Source organism: Stylophora pistillata, chromosome 8, assembly GCF_964205215.1.
Source record: "Stylophora pistillata chromosome 8, jaStyPist1.2, whole genome shotgun sequence".
Taxonomy (NCBI): Eukaryota; Metazoa; Cnidaria; class Anthozoa; order Scleractinia; family Pocilloporidae; genus Stylophora; species Stylophora pistillata.
In genome coordinates, this window is record NC_142526.1 from 19,733,170 (window position 1) to 19,748,190 (window position 15,021).

At 38.2% G+C, this 15,021-nt stretch overlaps 3 protein-coding genes across 5 annotated transcripts in view; 1 reads left to right on the forward strand and 2 right to left on the reverse strand.

The window, feature by feature from the left end:
- Positions 1-4,550, reverse strand: part of LOC111334700 (ubiquitin carboxyl-terminal hydrolase 5-like) — a 25,179-nt gene extending 20,629 nt beyond the window's left edge. The window contains exons 1-2 of one of the 2 annotated variants that reach the window (XM_088730500.1): positions 4,339-4,550; positions 3,093-3,215 (exon numbers count right to left, since the gene is read on the reverse strand). In XM_088730500.1, coding sequence (XP_088586626.1) covers positions 3,093-3,215; positions 4,339-4,428 — 213 coding nt within the window. In that variant the 5' untranslated portion in view covers positions 4,429-4,550. The remainder of the gene's footprint in view (positions 1-3,092; positions 3,216-4,338) is intronic. The other variant, XM_088730501.1, reaches the window with a different exon arrangement.
- A 1,083-nt stretch (positions 4,551-5,633) lies between these two features.
- The window catches only part of LOC111334699 (esterase OVCA2), a 42,291-nt gene continuing 32,903 nt past the window's right edge, over positions 5,634-15,021 (reverse strand). The window contains exons 1-10 of one of the 2 annotated variants that reach the window (XM_088730503.1): positions 11,414-11,531; positions 11,298-11,320; positions 10,870-10,943; positions 10,677-10,742; positions 10,327-10,445; positions 9,981-9,993; positions 8,742-8,804; positions 8,341-8,478; positions 7,292-7,351; positions 5,634-6,235 (exon numbers count right to left, since the gene is read on the reverse strand). In XM_088730503.1, the coding sequence (XP_088586629.1) occupies positions 6,159-6,235; positions 7,292-7,351; positions 8,341-8,478; positions 8,742-8,804; positions 9,981-9,993; positions 10,327-10,445; positions 10,677-10,742; positions 10,870-10,943; positions 11,298-11,320; positions 11,414-11,431 (651 nt within the window). In that variant the 5' untranslated portion in view covers positions 11,432-11,531 and the 3' untranslated portion in view covers positions 5,634-6,158. Of the gene's footprint in view, positions 6,236-7,291; positions 7,352-8,340; positions 8,479-8,741; positions 8,805-9,980; positions 9,994-10,326; positions 10,446-10,676; positions 10,743-10,869; positions 10,944-11,297; positions 11,321-11,413; positions 11,532-15,021 lie in introns of those variants that run through there. The other variant, XM_088730504.1, reaches the window with a different exon arrangement.
- Positions 11,492-12,313, forward strand: LOC111319175 (uncharacterized). Its single transcript, XM_088730502.1, has one exon. The coding sequence runs from the start codon at positions 11,492-11,494 to the stop codon at positions 12,230-12,232; it is 741 nt and encodes a 246-aa protein (XP_088586628.1). The 3' UTR covers positions 12,233-12,313.

Sequence of the window (15,021 nt, forward strand, 5' to 3'; positions counted from 1 at the left end):
GGAAAGCTAAAATTCCTTAAAAAGCTCAAAGCCCTACCATCAGGTGTACTAGAAGAAATATATTTTAAAGGGATTGTCCCAAGCATCACATACTGCATTGCTATTTGGGGGTCCTGTTCACCATCTACATTTAATGAATTGGAACATTTACACTTGAAAGCAGCCAAACTAATCCATAAACTGCCCAGCGAAACTCCTGACTCTGACGTCCTTGACCTAGTTAAATGGAAATCATTAGGCTATATTTACAAACGTAGACTCGCTTCTATAATGTATCAAGTACATTATAATAGTTTACCTGATCAACTTACTGCCCTTTTCACAAAACGCAACATTGATAGTAATTATAATCTAAGGCGTATTAATGACTTTCCGCATGTACGGTGTAACAGTGACCTTGGTAGAAATAGTGCAAGGTACAGAGGGCCCATTGTCTGGAATTTGCTGCCTAAAGCCATCAAGGATGCTTCCTCTCTACAGCTTTTTAAACAAAAACTTAGACAGGCCTCAAGGACATTAGATCGCATTCAATTCGAAAAGGAGGCCTGTGTGATAACATCAAAGCAAACGGATTTTTTATACTTTTAAGTCCTTGAAATTTCTTTACTTTTTCCTTAGAATTGTCCATATATTTAAGTAGTTCCTTTTTAGTTCCTGGCAGGTCCACACCAGCCTTTGGGTTGCCACAAACCGACCTGCCTTAACAAAAATTATATGTATGTATGTATGTATGTATGTATGTATGTATGTATGTACCCTGACCCTGACCCCAAATCTAACCCTCAAACTGTAACACTGAGGCTTAATCACAAGCCCAGAATGCAAAACAATTTGTTGCAAGGTGAGTCATCCAGTGGCCCAAACTGACCTCCTATCTTAAAACAACAAAATTTAACTGGGGAGAAAAAATTTACCCATTTAAAAAAAAAACTTACCTTTTTGAAAAAAAACTTATCTAGTTAAAATAAAATTGACTGGATAAAAAATATTGACCTAGCTAGAAATAAAATTACCTGTAACATCTATGCCTAAATAAGAATTGTTTAAATAATGTTTTAAATCTGAGTGATCAATTTATCACTATCCATACTATGAAATATACCTTTATCTAGATAAAAATAAAATGAACTGGATAAAAAAAATTTACCTAACTAGAAATAAAATAAACTGAAAGCAAAAATTACCTGTAACATCTATGCCTGAACAAGATTTAATTAAATACTCTGTTTTAAATCTGAGTGATCTATTTATCATTATCCATACTGTGAAGGTGTAGTCTGATCGTCCGGGTGAGTGTAGTCCTGAGAAGGACTGTTGTCGGTGGCAGTGACTGACGTTTCGACAACCTGTGCGGAAGTCATCATCAGAGTCAAGTGAATGATTGTTGTCAGTAGAATGTTCTTATTCCAGTTCGTGTGAAATGATCGGTTGGTTTTGCCGTGATGTTATTGGCTGTAAGACTCAAGTGACGTAAGTCGGTCGTGATTGGTCCTGTTTCGGTCTGTCGGTAAAGTTAGGTTGTTCTTTTTCGGTCGTTTGTGATGTTTATGTCATGAATGAGTCGTTTGTATGGGGCGGGTAGTTGTTGACATCTGTTTAGGGGAGTCTGTTGTAAGTTAGTAAACCAGCTTTCCAGAGTCAGTCGTTGAAAATAGTCAGTGCTGTAGGTTAGGCATTGCGCAGAGTCCCAGTCAATGTTGTGGTTGGTAAGTCGATGGTGTTCAGCAATGTGATTGCTGACATCACCTTTCCTCGTCGCCCGTCTGTGTTCAGTCAGTCTTGTTATGAGGTTTCTGCCAGTCTCACCGATGTAGGAGGCTTGGCAGTCGGAACAATTGATCTTATAAATCGTTCCCTGTCTGTTCCTCGGTTCGTCTTTGTCTTTAACGTTGGTTAGTAACTGACGTAGTGTGGTGATGGGTTTGTGGGCGACGCGGATATTGAAGGGTAGTAAGATGCGCGAGATGTTTTCAGACATGCCTTTTATGTACGGTATGGTTGCTGTAGTCGTAGGGGTTGCGGTGTCGTTTGTTTCGGTAGTGGTAGTGGGTCGGTGAGTGTTTCGTCGGATGAAGTCTTTGTTGTAGTTCTTCTTCGTAAAAACACGGTGAAGGTTTTTGTTCTCGTCGGATAAGCTGTCTGTCGAGTCACATACTAGTTGTGCGCGTCGTGTTAGAGTTCTGATGGTTGTGGTTTTGTGTGATGTAGGGTTGTAGGATGACTCGTCTAGTAATCTGTCGGTGTGTGTCGGTTTCCTGTAAACTGTCGTTCGTAATGAGTTATCGTTGTGGCTTACATCAAGCAATTTTTTTCAATTGTCCAGCATGACTACTGCAAGGTATGTTAATATCCGCGTATGTTAATATCCGCGTCGCCCACAAACCCATCACCACACTACGTCAGTTACTAACCAACATTAAAGACAAAGACGAACCGAGGAACAGACAGGGAACGATTTATAAGATCAATTGTTCCGCCTGCCAAGCCTCCTACATCGGTGAGACTGGCAGAAACCTCACAACAAGACTGACTGAACACAGACGGGCGACGAGGAAAGGTGATGTCAGCAATCACATTGCTGAACACCATCGACTTACCAACCACAACATTGACTGGGACTCTGCGCAATGCCTAACCTACAGCACTGACTATTTTCAACGACTGACTCTGGAAAGCTGGTTTACTAACTTACAACAGACTCCCCTAAACAGATGTCAACAACTACCCACCCCATACAAATGACTCATTCACGACATAAACATCACAAACTACCGAAAAAGAACAACCTAACTTTACCGACAGACCGAAACAGACCAATCACGACCGACTTACGTCACTTGAGTCTTACAGCCAATAACATAACGGCAAAACCAACCGATCATTTCACACGAACTGGAATAAGAACATTCTACTGACAACAATCATTCACTTGACTCTGATGATGACTTCCGCACAGGTTGTCGAAACGTCAGTCACTGCCACCAACAACAGTCCTTCTCAGGACTGCACTCACCCGGACGATCAGACTACACCTTCACATGTTACCCCCGGGTTCAAACCATTTACTGCATTATCCATACTATGAAATATACCTTTTTTACTTTCTTTAAATGCAAGAAAACCTTGTGAGAGGTCTTACTGATATGAAGATGAACATGTTCCTCACAAAAACCAAGAAATGTAACAAGACAAACATAAAGTCCTCCATCACTTTCCTGAAAAAAAGGTTAACAAGAGAAGATAAATAAACATAATACTTTCCGTTTCATTTCTTAAGGGTCAAACAATTTGATTTGACACAATGGTTCTTCGGAATCTAGGAAAAAAAGTTGTACCTATGAGATGGAAAAACGTTTGTTTCTTAATTGATTCTGATGATTTGCAGTACTTAGCTTTTAGGCAAACATACATCAAGCAATTTTTGTCCAGCATGACTACTGCAAGGTATGTTAAATTGTAATGAGAGAGTTGGATAAAGAGAAAGAGAGAGAGAGAGAGAGAGAGAGAGAGAGAGAGAGAGAGAGAGAGAGAGAGAGAGAGAGAGAGAGAGAGAGAGAAGAAAGACTTACAAGTCTAAATTTTCTTTGGCTGCACCCTGTAACTTGATTTGTGTAGTAAAGGAATTTTGGTTGTTCAAGAAGTAAGTTGGTTTTTACTACAACAGATTGGGTTGAGCTCACATGTTGAACTTAAAGCAACTTACAAATCATTGGAACATAATCTGAGAGTGGCTCTCAATTTAATCTAGTAGCCATGCGTCAATGCTAAACCTGACTTTAACTTTTTTACCGTTTTGGAGTGATTATTTGCATGATCCTCTTTTTGCTCAGAATAACATCAGAATCAAGTAAGAACAAAAATATTATATTTTTTCAATCTCGGAGCATTTCATGTGCACAGGATAAACAACATTGGAAAGTCAATGTCCTAATTTTCTAGAATGGGAATATTCATGACACTTTCAGAGCTCCCGACAGCTTCGATAATTGAAGACAATGTTAAAGCCACTACCACCAGGGAATTCAAATACATAAGTTTATAAGTTATTTTACGCCTTAAAGGGTCTATTCGACAGAACTTAATTTTAATAATCTCACTCTTTCTCATAGAACATGCCATAAAGTGGCTACCAGGAATTTAAACAAAATAGAAATTTGAAAACGAGGCTTAACCAGTAGCACTTGTCAAGAGGGGAACTACGACATAATTTCTACGTGTGGAAAGTTATTCTCAACTATTGCAAACTGTTAACTCTGAACAACAACATACTAGAAATTATAAACCCTTGCGTGAATTTTTGTTTTTTTTGAACCACAAGCACATATATGCAGTACATACCGGCGAGTCGAAGCAGTACACACATTCATCTTTGAAAACTTTATCGCCACCTCCTGGAACACGGATACCCGGGCCCTTTAAATATTCCATTGGAGAGTGAGAGTTGTCGTAATTTTCAGCAATTATTTCAACAAAGTTCACTAGTTTGAAGGAAAAATGAAAACACGAGGCAAATGACGTTCATGAAGAATTCCGCTGACCGGGAAATTGCACTTTCGTCCAATAATACATTCATATAAGTAGCACTAAGCTATACTTGGCCAACCTCGCGCGCAGATCTCACTCCTCGCCCACCGAAAACTCATAGCATTTTATCGAGTTTTAGAATTTCATTCCCTTTTGCCGTTTGAGAACAACCAAGGAAAGTCTGTAAGGCAAATGTACCATTGAAGAACATTAAAAACAAAACAAAAAAAAAACAAAAAAAACACTAATGCCTCGGTTTGAGACTCCCCCCGGATGATTGGGAGCTAAATTTACGACGCTAAATAATCAGTTCAATAAAGTCAAATATTTATCCAAGCCAAGCATAGTTGATTGACCGTTGCTGCTTTCTTAAAATTTTACCAAGGAGAAGAACTAGGAATCAGCGACGGAAGTTGTACGCTTGCGGACCCTTGAAGTATCAGTAACCTTATCCTAATGTGGAAGTGCGTTGCACGTGCGGCAGTGCTTTGGAGTCTCTTAGAAACCGCCAAACAATATAGCCAAAAATGAAAATCCCAATGTCCCCCTCCTACCATTATCACTGCACCCAACACTCAACTCCCGGCTGTCATTTGTATGTCAAGAACGACTTCTCTCAGGCGTAGTTTAAGTTCTGTGAGGAGTGGTGAGGGCGCGAGGTGTGTGACGTGTCCACGTGAAATGAGAAGGGCGATGTAATGATATTCATTATGCGACCCAAATTTATTTTAAGCAATGAAGTAATTCCCTTTCCACTTCTAACTGTAATTAATGAAAAGGGACAAACTCATTTTTACAAAGAGAAAATGCTACAAGTCTTTGACAATCACAATGGAAAAAGGGTCTTGAGAAGGATGGACCTAACTCTTTCCTGTCCAGGTGTGCACTGAAGTCGAAGGTTCCATTACATATAACAGGGGTTTCAGTGTTAGCCGGTTACCGACAGTCGACCATCGCCTACAAGAAATCTCCCTTTTACCGCTATCTGCTTCGCCTTAATTTAGACTCCCGTGCTGGGGTTTCGCACTGACGGCCCTTTTCCGCGCACAGCCGCCTATTTCACCATCGGCAGCCGCTTACGAAAAAAAAATTAATGAAGCCTCTGCATATAGACTGAGATATTTTTCTCCATTTTATTATCATTGTGAATGTGCGGAAGAACATAAACCGTCGACACCTTGGGTAACTATCGTTACGGTTTATAACTATCTTTAATGACGTGTTTTCTCCTCCTTTTTTGGGAGGAACACTTCTCAGTTTTCTTTTTCTGAGTCAAGGCTAAGACACGTATAATTTCAAACATAACTTTCGTATTTTAGGGCAGACCCTTTGCAACTTCCCCTCAGACAGCTTAAAATATCTTTGACAGGAGCTTTGAAGATAAAGAGAATTTAAAATAATCAGTCAAACCACGAAAAACAATGCATTGACCTCTCATTCTCACAGGATTGACCTGGAAGTCATAACTAAAATTTTCCGGGAACGCGTCCAACCATGGCGAACGTTAGCTACGCAGACTAAAAATTCGAAATTCTTTTCTTTCTTTTCTTTGCTGCATAACACAAAAATTGTTCGAGGACAACACCTGACAGTACCCGGTGTGGCTACATTTTACGGCGAGAACGTAACACTTGTTAAGTCTTCTTAATGAACTGCTCCAGAAACTCTATGTATACCTTCTTTTGAGGAGCTTGCGTAGGGACGAAATGGCCTGAAAAAAGGCGGAAAAATGTAGTAGATATTTAATGTATGTTAAGACGTTGATTTCTAAAACAGAGTGACTTTAAAGAAAGATAGGCGGATAACTGTCAATACTTTCTTCTACACTTTGTTTCAAATGCCGACAAAACGTAAACACTGTCTGAAACAGATCACGTTATGACACGTCGATAGGATAACAAGTTACAAATTGAACTATGCGGTTAAATGCAAATAAGTCCAAAAAAAAAAAAAAAAAAAAACATCACGCGTTTCAACAGGGAAGCATGAATTCTTCCAGACTTCTTATTCCCAAATTGAATGAAAAGATCAATTCGTCACTTGCTATTTCAACTGCACTACAATCGTTCGGAATTTGCTTATCAAACGAATTCTTCGTTTCCAATTTTGTTCACATTCCAACAAAACAAATTCTGGGTTCAAATCCACAACCGGAAACGGAGCCGAGTTCCAAATATGGTCAAAATTATTCTATTGTAAATTGTTTTGACGGCCATGCACCCTCCATTCTTGTGTGTGATCCCAAATTTTTCTGAACATTGCAGCACTCAAAAAAAATTATTGGCAATATTATCTAAATACAACCTCTTGTTCTCACCCCTTTAAGGCGAGAGAGAGGGTGTCTTTTAGATTGTGGCAGATTACAAAAAAAGGATCGGGGAGAAGGGCAGATCTAAAGAAGGGGTACTTTTACTTCTGTTACTTAGCCTACGTGTACTTTACTTTTCGTCTTAGATCTGCCAAACTACGAAAAAATGATTTTAGAGGTCTAGCACTAATTAAATATTAGTGCCAGATGCCCGGAAAACTGTCAATGACACGACTCAAATCTAACGGGACCAACTTGACTTCACTTGGAAAGAATGGGACATCAAACCAAAGTTATCCCAATTTGAATAGCTATTAGTGACTGAGATTTGGCCATCTAATAAAAATAAATTAGCTATTTACAAGGCAAATATATATTAAAAAGGAAAAAAACAAATGTTTTCAACACCAGGTCATCATCAGGGTAAAAGGATCTAAGATGTACATCACATACACTAACCTCCAGGATGGTTAAGAGTGGTGTTGTTTGGAAAATGCTTCAGTAGATCTTCACTATTTTCTGTTTTATTATAATAAGACACAAATCAGTTGCCTTATCTTTCAGTGGCTTCAGTGTAAAGAATATTGGAATACCTTTCAAAGCTGAGTGCTTGGGGACATGCCAAGAATGCAAGAATGTAATTCATTTGCATTTATAACATAACCAAAGTAAAGCGCGCGCTCTGATTGGTCAATTTAGCGTCCCCCATTTGCCCATGGGTGTACGCTGCTGACGTGAGCAATTGCAAAGACTATTTTTCTGCGCGCGCTTGTTTTTTTCTGGTCGCGTAAGATTTGTTAAATAAAAGGGAACTCTTTAGCTACAATGTATCAATGTTATGTTATAAAACAAATGGTAAACACCACAGCGTACACTATTGAGTTATGGATGCACTTGGGAGGTTTGCTAAGCACTCAAGAAGCTAGAGTCGCTCTCGGCTATCGCCTCGAGCGACTCTTACGCTTCTTTCGTGCTTAGCAACCTCCCGCGTGCATCCATAACTCAATAGTGTACGCTGTGGTGTTTACCATTTGTTAATTGGTGCTTAACGAGAGGGAAGGGGTAGGCAAGTTATTTGTGTAGACTAATGAGTGACCAGGTATGGTGGGGTAGAAAAAAGTTCATTATCTTGATTATTCACCTACCAATTCATTAATGTACTTCTGTGAATTTTGTATGTACAAGTTTCTTACTCATGCTCAGTGCATAGTTAATAGAGCTCTATTAACTTTGCTCAGTGTCATAATACTTAAGAAGATCTATGCAGGGATAAGTGGAGAGTTGAAAGGAGTTCATAGTTCAAAGATCATACTGTTTTGTACAGTGATTTCTGTGCCTTGAAACTTAGATGTGTTGTTGGGTGAAGTATTGGTGCCAGAGGCTTGATTTAGATTCACAGTTCTTTGCAGGATTTGTTACAAATTGTGAAGTGGACAATAATACAAATAAACAGGTGCAGGAAAAAAATCCCAGTACCACTTTAAAGTAACGACCAACTGAATACATACCCTTAGGTATGACTCTGTCTGTATCTCCAAAAACATGCAGGGTGGGGCATGTGATGGGTTCTCTGTAGTATAAGCTGTGTCCTGAAGATCTTGACTTGAATGCGGCCACAAGAATGGCAAAGTTAAAACTCAAAGAACCTACAGCACAATGAACAAGGCATTCTATTTAACTGTATGTCCTGGACAAGGGCATGGTAATTTAAATTTCAGAATATTTCAGACATCATCCAAGAAAAGAGGAACAAAAATGATCAGAGGAATAAGTATTACTGGAATGAGTAGACAAATTAGATCTGTTGTCAATTGAGCAGTGATAATAGCAGTTCATAATAGCCACAACAATATCATGATAGACCACCTGCACAGAGTTACATGTATAAAATACAAGCAAACGGACATACCTTGTTCTCTTAATGCACAGAGAATTGATAGGAAACATGCACCTTGACTAAACCCAAGAACACCTATTTTGTAAATTTAACATACATGCATGGACAGTTAAATAAGAACCTGTAAAAATTCCCAGCCATTGAAATATCATTTCCATTTAATCTTATATTTATTTTTACAAAAAAGGTTCTATCAGGCTGTTGAATCACAATTTACCCCTAAATATTTAGATAGAAGATAGTAATAATAATTTTTTTATATACTAATTTTATTACTTATATCGCACAAATTAACATTAAATGATGATCAAATGCATGTCACAACGAGATCTAACTTACATAATCATACAAATAAGACAACACTACCCTCTGGATAAACTGCTACAATTCCCATGGAATATGTAATTAAAACCATCAAACATGATATGCAATGTTTATACCACTTGAATGTATCAGTTGGATAGTGTTTAATCCCATGGATGGTGATAATCCAATCTTGAAATCAAGCATGTATGGTTGATGGAGAAAAAGATCAAGGGATATTGTTACAAGCATATCACCTTACCATGCTGTCTGCTTCTAATGGCAATTAATGGACAATTATTTACTTTATTACATCCATTTTCAAATTACTGGTGGTTCCTGTAATCTGATTGGCTCTAATTGGTGCAATTTATTACTGAATTGCACCATTTTTGCTCTAAATCACATCATCTTATGCTTGACTGAGTTTTTGACACATGACGTCAGTCTTTCTGTTTTGCATACAAAATAAGATGTAAAAGCATTTCCAGTTCCACTTTTTATTTAAAAACCAGCTCAGTACTGCATTCAATAAAATATTTGAATTGACCAAGTCCTGTATTTGGGCGATTTCAAAATGGATGTAATAAAGTGCTAATTGAACCTCGTGTCGTGCAATTTTGGTCTGAAATCATACTTATGATTTCAAATCAAACTCGTGCTATGTGCTCGTTCAATTTTGAAATCCCACGTATGATTTCAGCCCAAATTGCACTCCACTCAGTTCAATTACCATTATAAATAGCAGTTTGTTTTTTATTTATGCCCTTTAAACTACAAAGACAGGCTTGACTGATTGGTAGTTAACTAATTGAAATTCTCAATTATGAAAATTAAAAGTACTTTCCCTATTTTTCAATACAAAAAAACACTCCTCAAAGTATCTAGCTGGATTGTTCCCCATAAGCACTACTAAATTAAATGCTCCTTAAAGATGAGATTACATACCATCAAATGGCCCCTGAAAAGGAACATGAACAGTAGATGTCAAAACAATGATAACAATAAAATTTAACAACCAAAGAAAAGAAACTGCAAATATATTCTTAAAATATTTTCATTGACATACCAACTCTGTACAAAAGAAATACTGTTGGTTACTGTAAATTTATAAGGCTACTTAAAACAAAACTATTCAACAAAAACTTATAAATAAACATCCACACTATCCACACTAATCAGAAATTCTTGTGAAAAATCATCTTTGTTTCCTCTTTCTCTTTCTTGCCCACAAGCTTTGATGATTGCTGGAAGAACAGAGACACAGTGAGGGTACTACAACACGATTCGTTACCTGGTTTGTGAAGGTTGCCTTGACTAGTTCAATAGATTCATCAAAACCTTTTGAGACGTCAGAAGAACTTAGAGGGTCATACGTGTTATCTTCTGCTGAAAACCACCAACCATATTCATCTAATTGAAATGACACAATGAGCTGATCAGTTACATAGCAAATTCCTATGCCTATACAAATCAATCAATCAATCTGTAAATCACCAAATGGTTAATAAAAAATTAAAACTAGCCAGTCAATCAAGTGATCAAATAAAAGCAAGGCCAGCCAACCAGCAAGCTACTAGTACTGAGTGGCTTACCAGTCTATTTTAGCTACCCTACAAGTGTAACTATAATGCTTTGGAATACCTTCATTTGAAGAAGCAACATCACCATTATTTTCTGCTGGAATTTTATTTGGTGCAGTTATGTACACTGTTATAAGGACAAGAAAATAAAACAAAATAAATACCATAATTAAAATACAAAAAAGATTGATATTCGATCGACGGACTGGGAAAACAACACGCCCAAGATAAAAATATATACAAGAATTTCCTACCAAATTCAAGTGGAAGCTTCTTAAGGTTTTTCCTGAATGCACCAAGCTTCTCTTTACACGTCTTAGCACTCTGTCTTCACAAAGAAAATAATAAATGAAAGAATTAGAACAACATTATTAAAAAAGAAAAAGGAGAACGAGTTCACTATTTTTTACCAAGCAGAGAATAATGTCTCCATTGATCGTTAGCGATGGAGACGGGGGATCGGAGTGGGCGGGGGTGATTGAAGTAGCTTGGTGACAAGCCGTTCTCGCTAGATTTTAACATTTCTCGGCTGAATTGAAAAGTATTTCTAACATTTACCACTTCAGCAAACGCAGCTGAACCTCTACCTTCGTCAAACTCCTGGAAACTGATCTTTGACTGCACGGTCAGGTCTCTTTCCTTTAAAGCCTGAATAAATCCGTAACAATCTTTTTTTATTTACCTGTAGCCATGAAGAACTAATATCTAAGGAGAGAAAATATTTTCGATTGTCAGGCAAGCTATTGAATTGCGTTGCAGAACACATAATAACTCCACGATGACAAGGTTGTTGCTTACCCTCAAGCTTTCCGCCATCTTTGATTTCCGCTGTCCATATCGGATGGTTACCACTGGCTCAGTTATGACTTAGCAAAAATGGCGGACGAACTTAACAAAACTGCGAACCTACCGGCAAACATAAAATTGTTCGTGTTTGATCTGGCAGGTACAACTGTAGATGACTCGATTGAGGGTGTACCACTTGTGGCTATCGCCATGAAAGAAGCATTTCACAAAAATGGCCACAGCATCGACGTGAGTTTAGTCAATAAATACCGTGGAATGGAGAAGAGAGACGCAATTCAGAGTATCTTAAACGAGGTACACGAGTCAAACGAGTCAACCAACACGACAGCTAACGTCAGTGTCGACCTCTTATTCAAGGATTTCAAATTTTTTCTGAATCAGAATTTGTCATCGATTAAAAACGAAATCCCAGGAACAACTGAAGTTTTTCAGAAGTTGAAATCCACAGGAGCAAAGATTGCTGTTGGCAGCGGCTTCCCGCACAGTGTCGTTGAAACCATCACAGATACCTTGAACTGGTCCAGCCTGGTCGATTTTGTCTGTAGCGCAGAGAAAGCGGGTCATGGAAGGCCTCATCCAGCAATGATCCACTCGGCTATAAAATTTTTTGGGATAATGGATCCACGATCAGTAGTCAAAGTTGGGGACACTAAGGTCGACGTTGAAGAAGGAAAGAACGCTGGTTGTTGGACGATCGCGGTGTTAACTGGGACACAGAGCAGAGAGTTTATTGCAGAGAGTAAACCGGATTTTATCATCAACAGCATTGCTGATTTACCTGATCTATTGTCAGGGACATTCCATATATGATCTCGAACAACTTTGTTGAACAATTCGAATCACCGTGTATTTGAAATTCGGAATAAAAACGAAACGACACCTTTCGTATTATGCCGTAGTTTGTTACAGTGATCACCCGAGTGAGCCAAAGTTTCGCCTAGTTAGGAATGCTGTTTCTCACGCAGAGCTTTTTTAAGCGGATTTCTATCGTTTTACAACGACAACACATGACATACAAACGTAACAGAAGGGGACGTTAAGCCCTGAATCACTCATAATTCTGTAGAGATACCACCCTTGATTAACCCTCGTGCGATTTTGAGTAAGCATCCAATTAGTCAAACATTAATCGCTGAGGGTTTGCCTAACCCTAACTCTTAGACTAAAACATTGGTGGCCATTGATATTTGAAGGAAGGCGGCCAGCAACATCCAGCCTTTCAAGACAGAGAATTCTAGCAACGTTTTCAAGTACGTGTGTAGGCTAAATAAAAAAAAAAAAATTGCACGTTCACGGCTTGCGCAAAAAAAGTAGTGTACGGACTTCCTTTAATACTGCAATATATTGGCTTCTAGACATAAAATAGCGTTACACCGTTGGGAGATTAATTAGTTGAGCTCGGCTAAGCTAAACAGTAGGCACCAGGGATCTGAGCTATGATATAGTTCCTCTATATTATAGCTACGTACTTAATTCTTGAGTTCGTTTTTTTAGGTGCCACTGCTGGAGAAAATGCCACTGCTACTTCAAACCACTAAATGAACAAATAGTGAAAGGGTTGAGGGTTTACATATCCCATTGACCTTTGTTACTCGGCATACTTGCAATACTTAATTCGATAAAGCTAATACAAACAAACCTACATGAATCGCTAATGATGAACACGTGAAGAAAGAAGGTCCAATATAACAAGCTGGGAGAACTGAGACAAAAAGAACACGAAACTTCGATTGGATCTTTCATGGCGCACACACTCTACCCCTGCAAGAATATTTAGCTAGGGATACCAACTGCTTGAAGGTTAGTCCCCACAGTAGAGCCTACTCTAAGATAATTCAAATACAAACGCTTCATCCAATCACCAAAACATCTCAGTGAAAATTAGAAACCCTTTATGTGAGCTGACCCCGAGAAAACCCTTGGGCAATCATGAGATTTAAACCATAGAAATAAATGAATCATCAAGAAACTATCATGTACAAATCCTAAGACAGAAAAATATCTCACAAAAATAGGATCTACGAAAATGATTGAAAAATACCTACTTAGGTTTGCCAAAAAAATTACTTAAATATTTCCATAAATTTAGGCAAACGGAGAGGAAAGTCCAGATCTTGCTGTTTAAATCGATCAGCTGTTTTGGTTAACAGGGTCTTAGATCTTTCCATCGATAGCCCAATGGAGGTAGGAAAACTGATGAGACCACTCTTCAGTAGAGCTAAGAGCACTGTATTTCATTCGTCCACATTTTCTCATTAGTTATCGTGAACGTGAGGATCTTGTAATGATCTAGGTTACTAGATTTTGGGTCTCCAAGCTACTTTCCAATGATCAGTGAAAGACTGAAACTTGTTAGTTCTACCCTGCTTGGAAAAAAAAAAAAAAGAGACAATGATAGACCATGATGGAACAACAATGACTGGGGATGAAGAGGACTGAGACGGATTACGGAAAAAAAAATTAAAGAAATTTCAAGGATCCCTGATCGTGACATATTTAGCTGCTTTTAAGTGCTGCTAAAGGATCTTTACATTACGTCAGACATACCATTCACTTACAACTTCCTGTTCTCATTCTCGACGAATTTTAAGGTAATTTTTCCTCTGGTAGATACTTATGATGTATTGACGAATCTTTCAACAACGGTAAGCTGTGGAACTGGCATTTTTTCTGAGACTACTCAAAGCTGACATTTCCTCAAAATCTATGGCTGAACTTACTCTACCTGTCGCCTGTTGTGATTCCTTGGCGCGCGCAGCTAGCGCGAGAATAGTTAAAATAACCGCGCTTCTCGCGGGAGACCACGAGTTGTCGAACTCGGGATGTACCGAAATTGGTTAATCCTTGGGTATCCCCAAAATTTGCCAACGCAGAAACAAAAGAAAACAACAGCAAATTAAGGTTAAACAAAAAGAAAAAAATGTTAAATAGAAAGGAAAGAAAATACTTAATTAAAAAAGGTCACCATCATAATGGGATAAATTAAAAAAAAAATTAAGAACCTTACCAACCAAGGTAAAATTCCGTGATTCGATAAACAGATCAGATAACGAAGGTACGTCACTTAAAGATTAAATTAGATGAAACCACGTAAAGGAAACACTTGGAAAAAAGTACCTGAACTGCATTCGGGGATATTGTAGCCGAAAGGGGGAACTGGACTGGCACCTCAGTTCTACAGTAACAAAATGGCGTGCAGAAAGCTAAATCGGTATAAGTATCTTTTCCATAAAAGAATTGTGAAAAGAAATTATAGATTCTTGTCGATTAATTCAAAGCAGTTCGTAACGATCCCGGCGAAGTTTTGTTGATCGGTGATTAGAATTTATGGCTTCTATTGATGTCAGTGATATTTATATCATTTGATATTAGTTCCTGATAATCTATCTGGACCTCCTGCGGCAAAGTGCATCATGAACACAACGTACCGTTTTCAAACCATGTAATAAGAAATTTATGGATTTTTTGCGAAGAAAAATGTTTCCTCAAGCCCCAGGTCATTATTAAAACAAAAGAGGTAAAACGTTTTCATAAAATTTTGACATTCAACTTCTTACCTTTCCCACTATTTTTAATCACCTCTTTCCTGCAGTGCCATC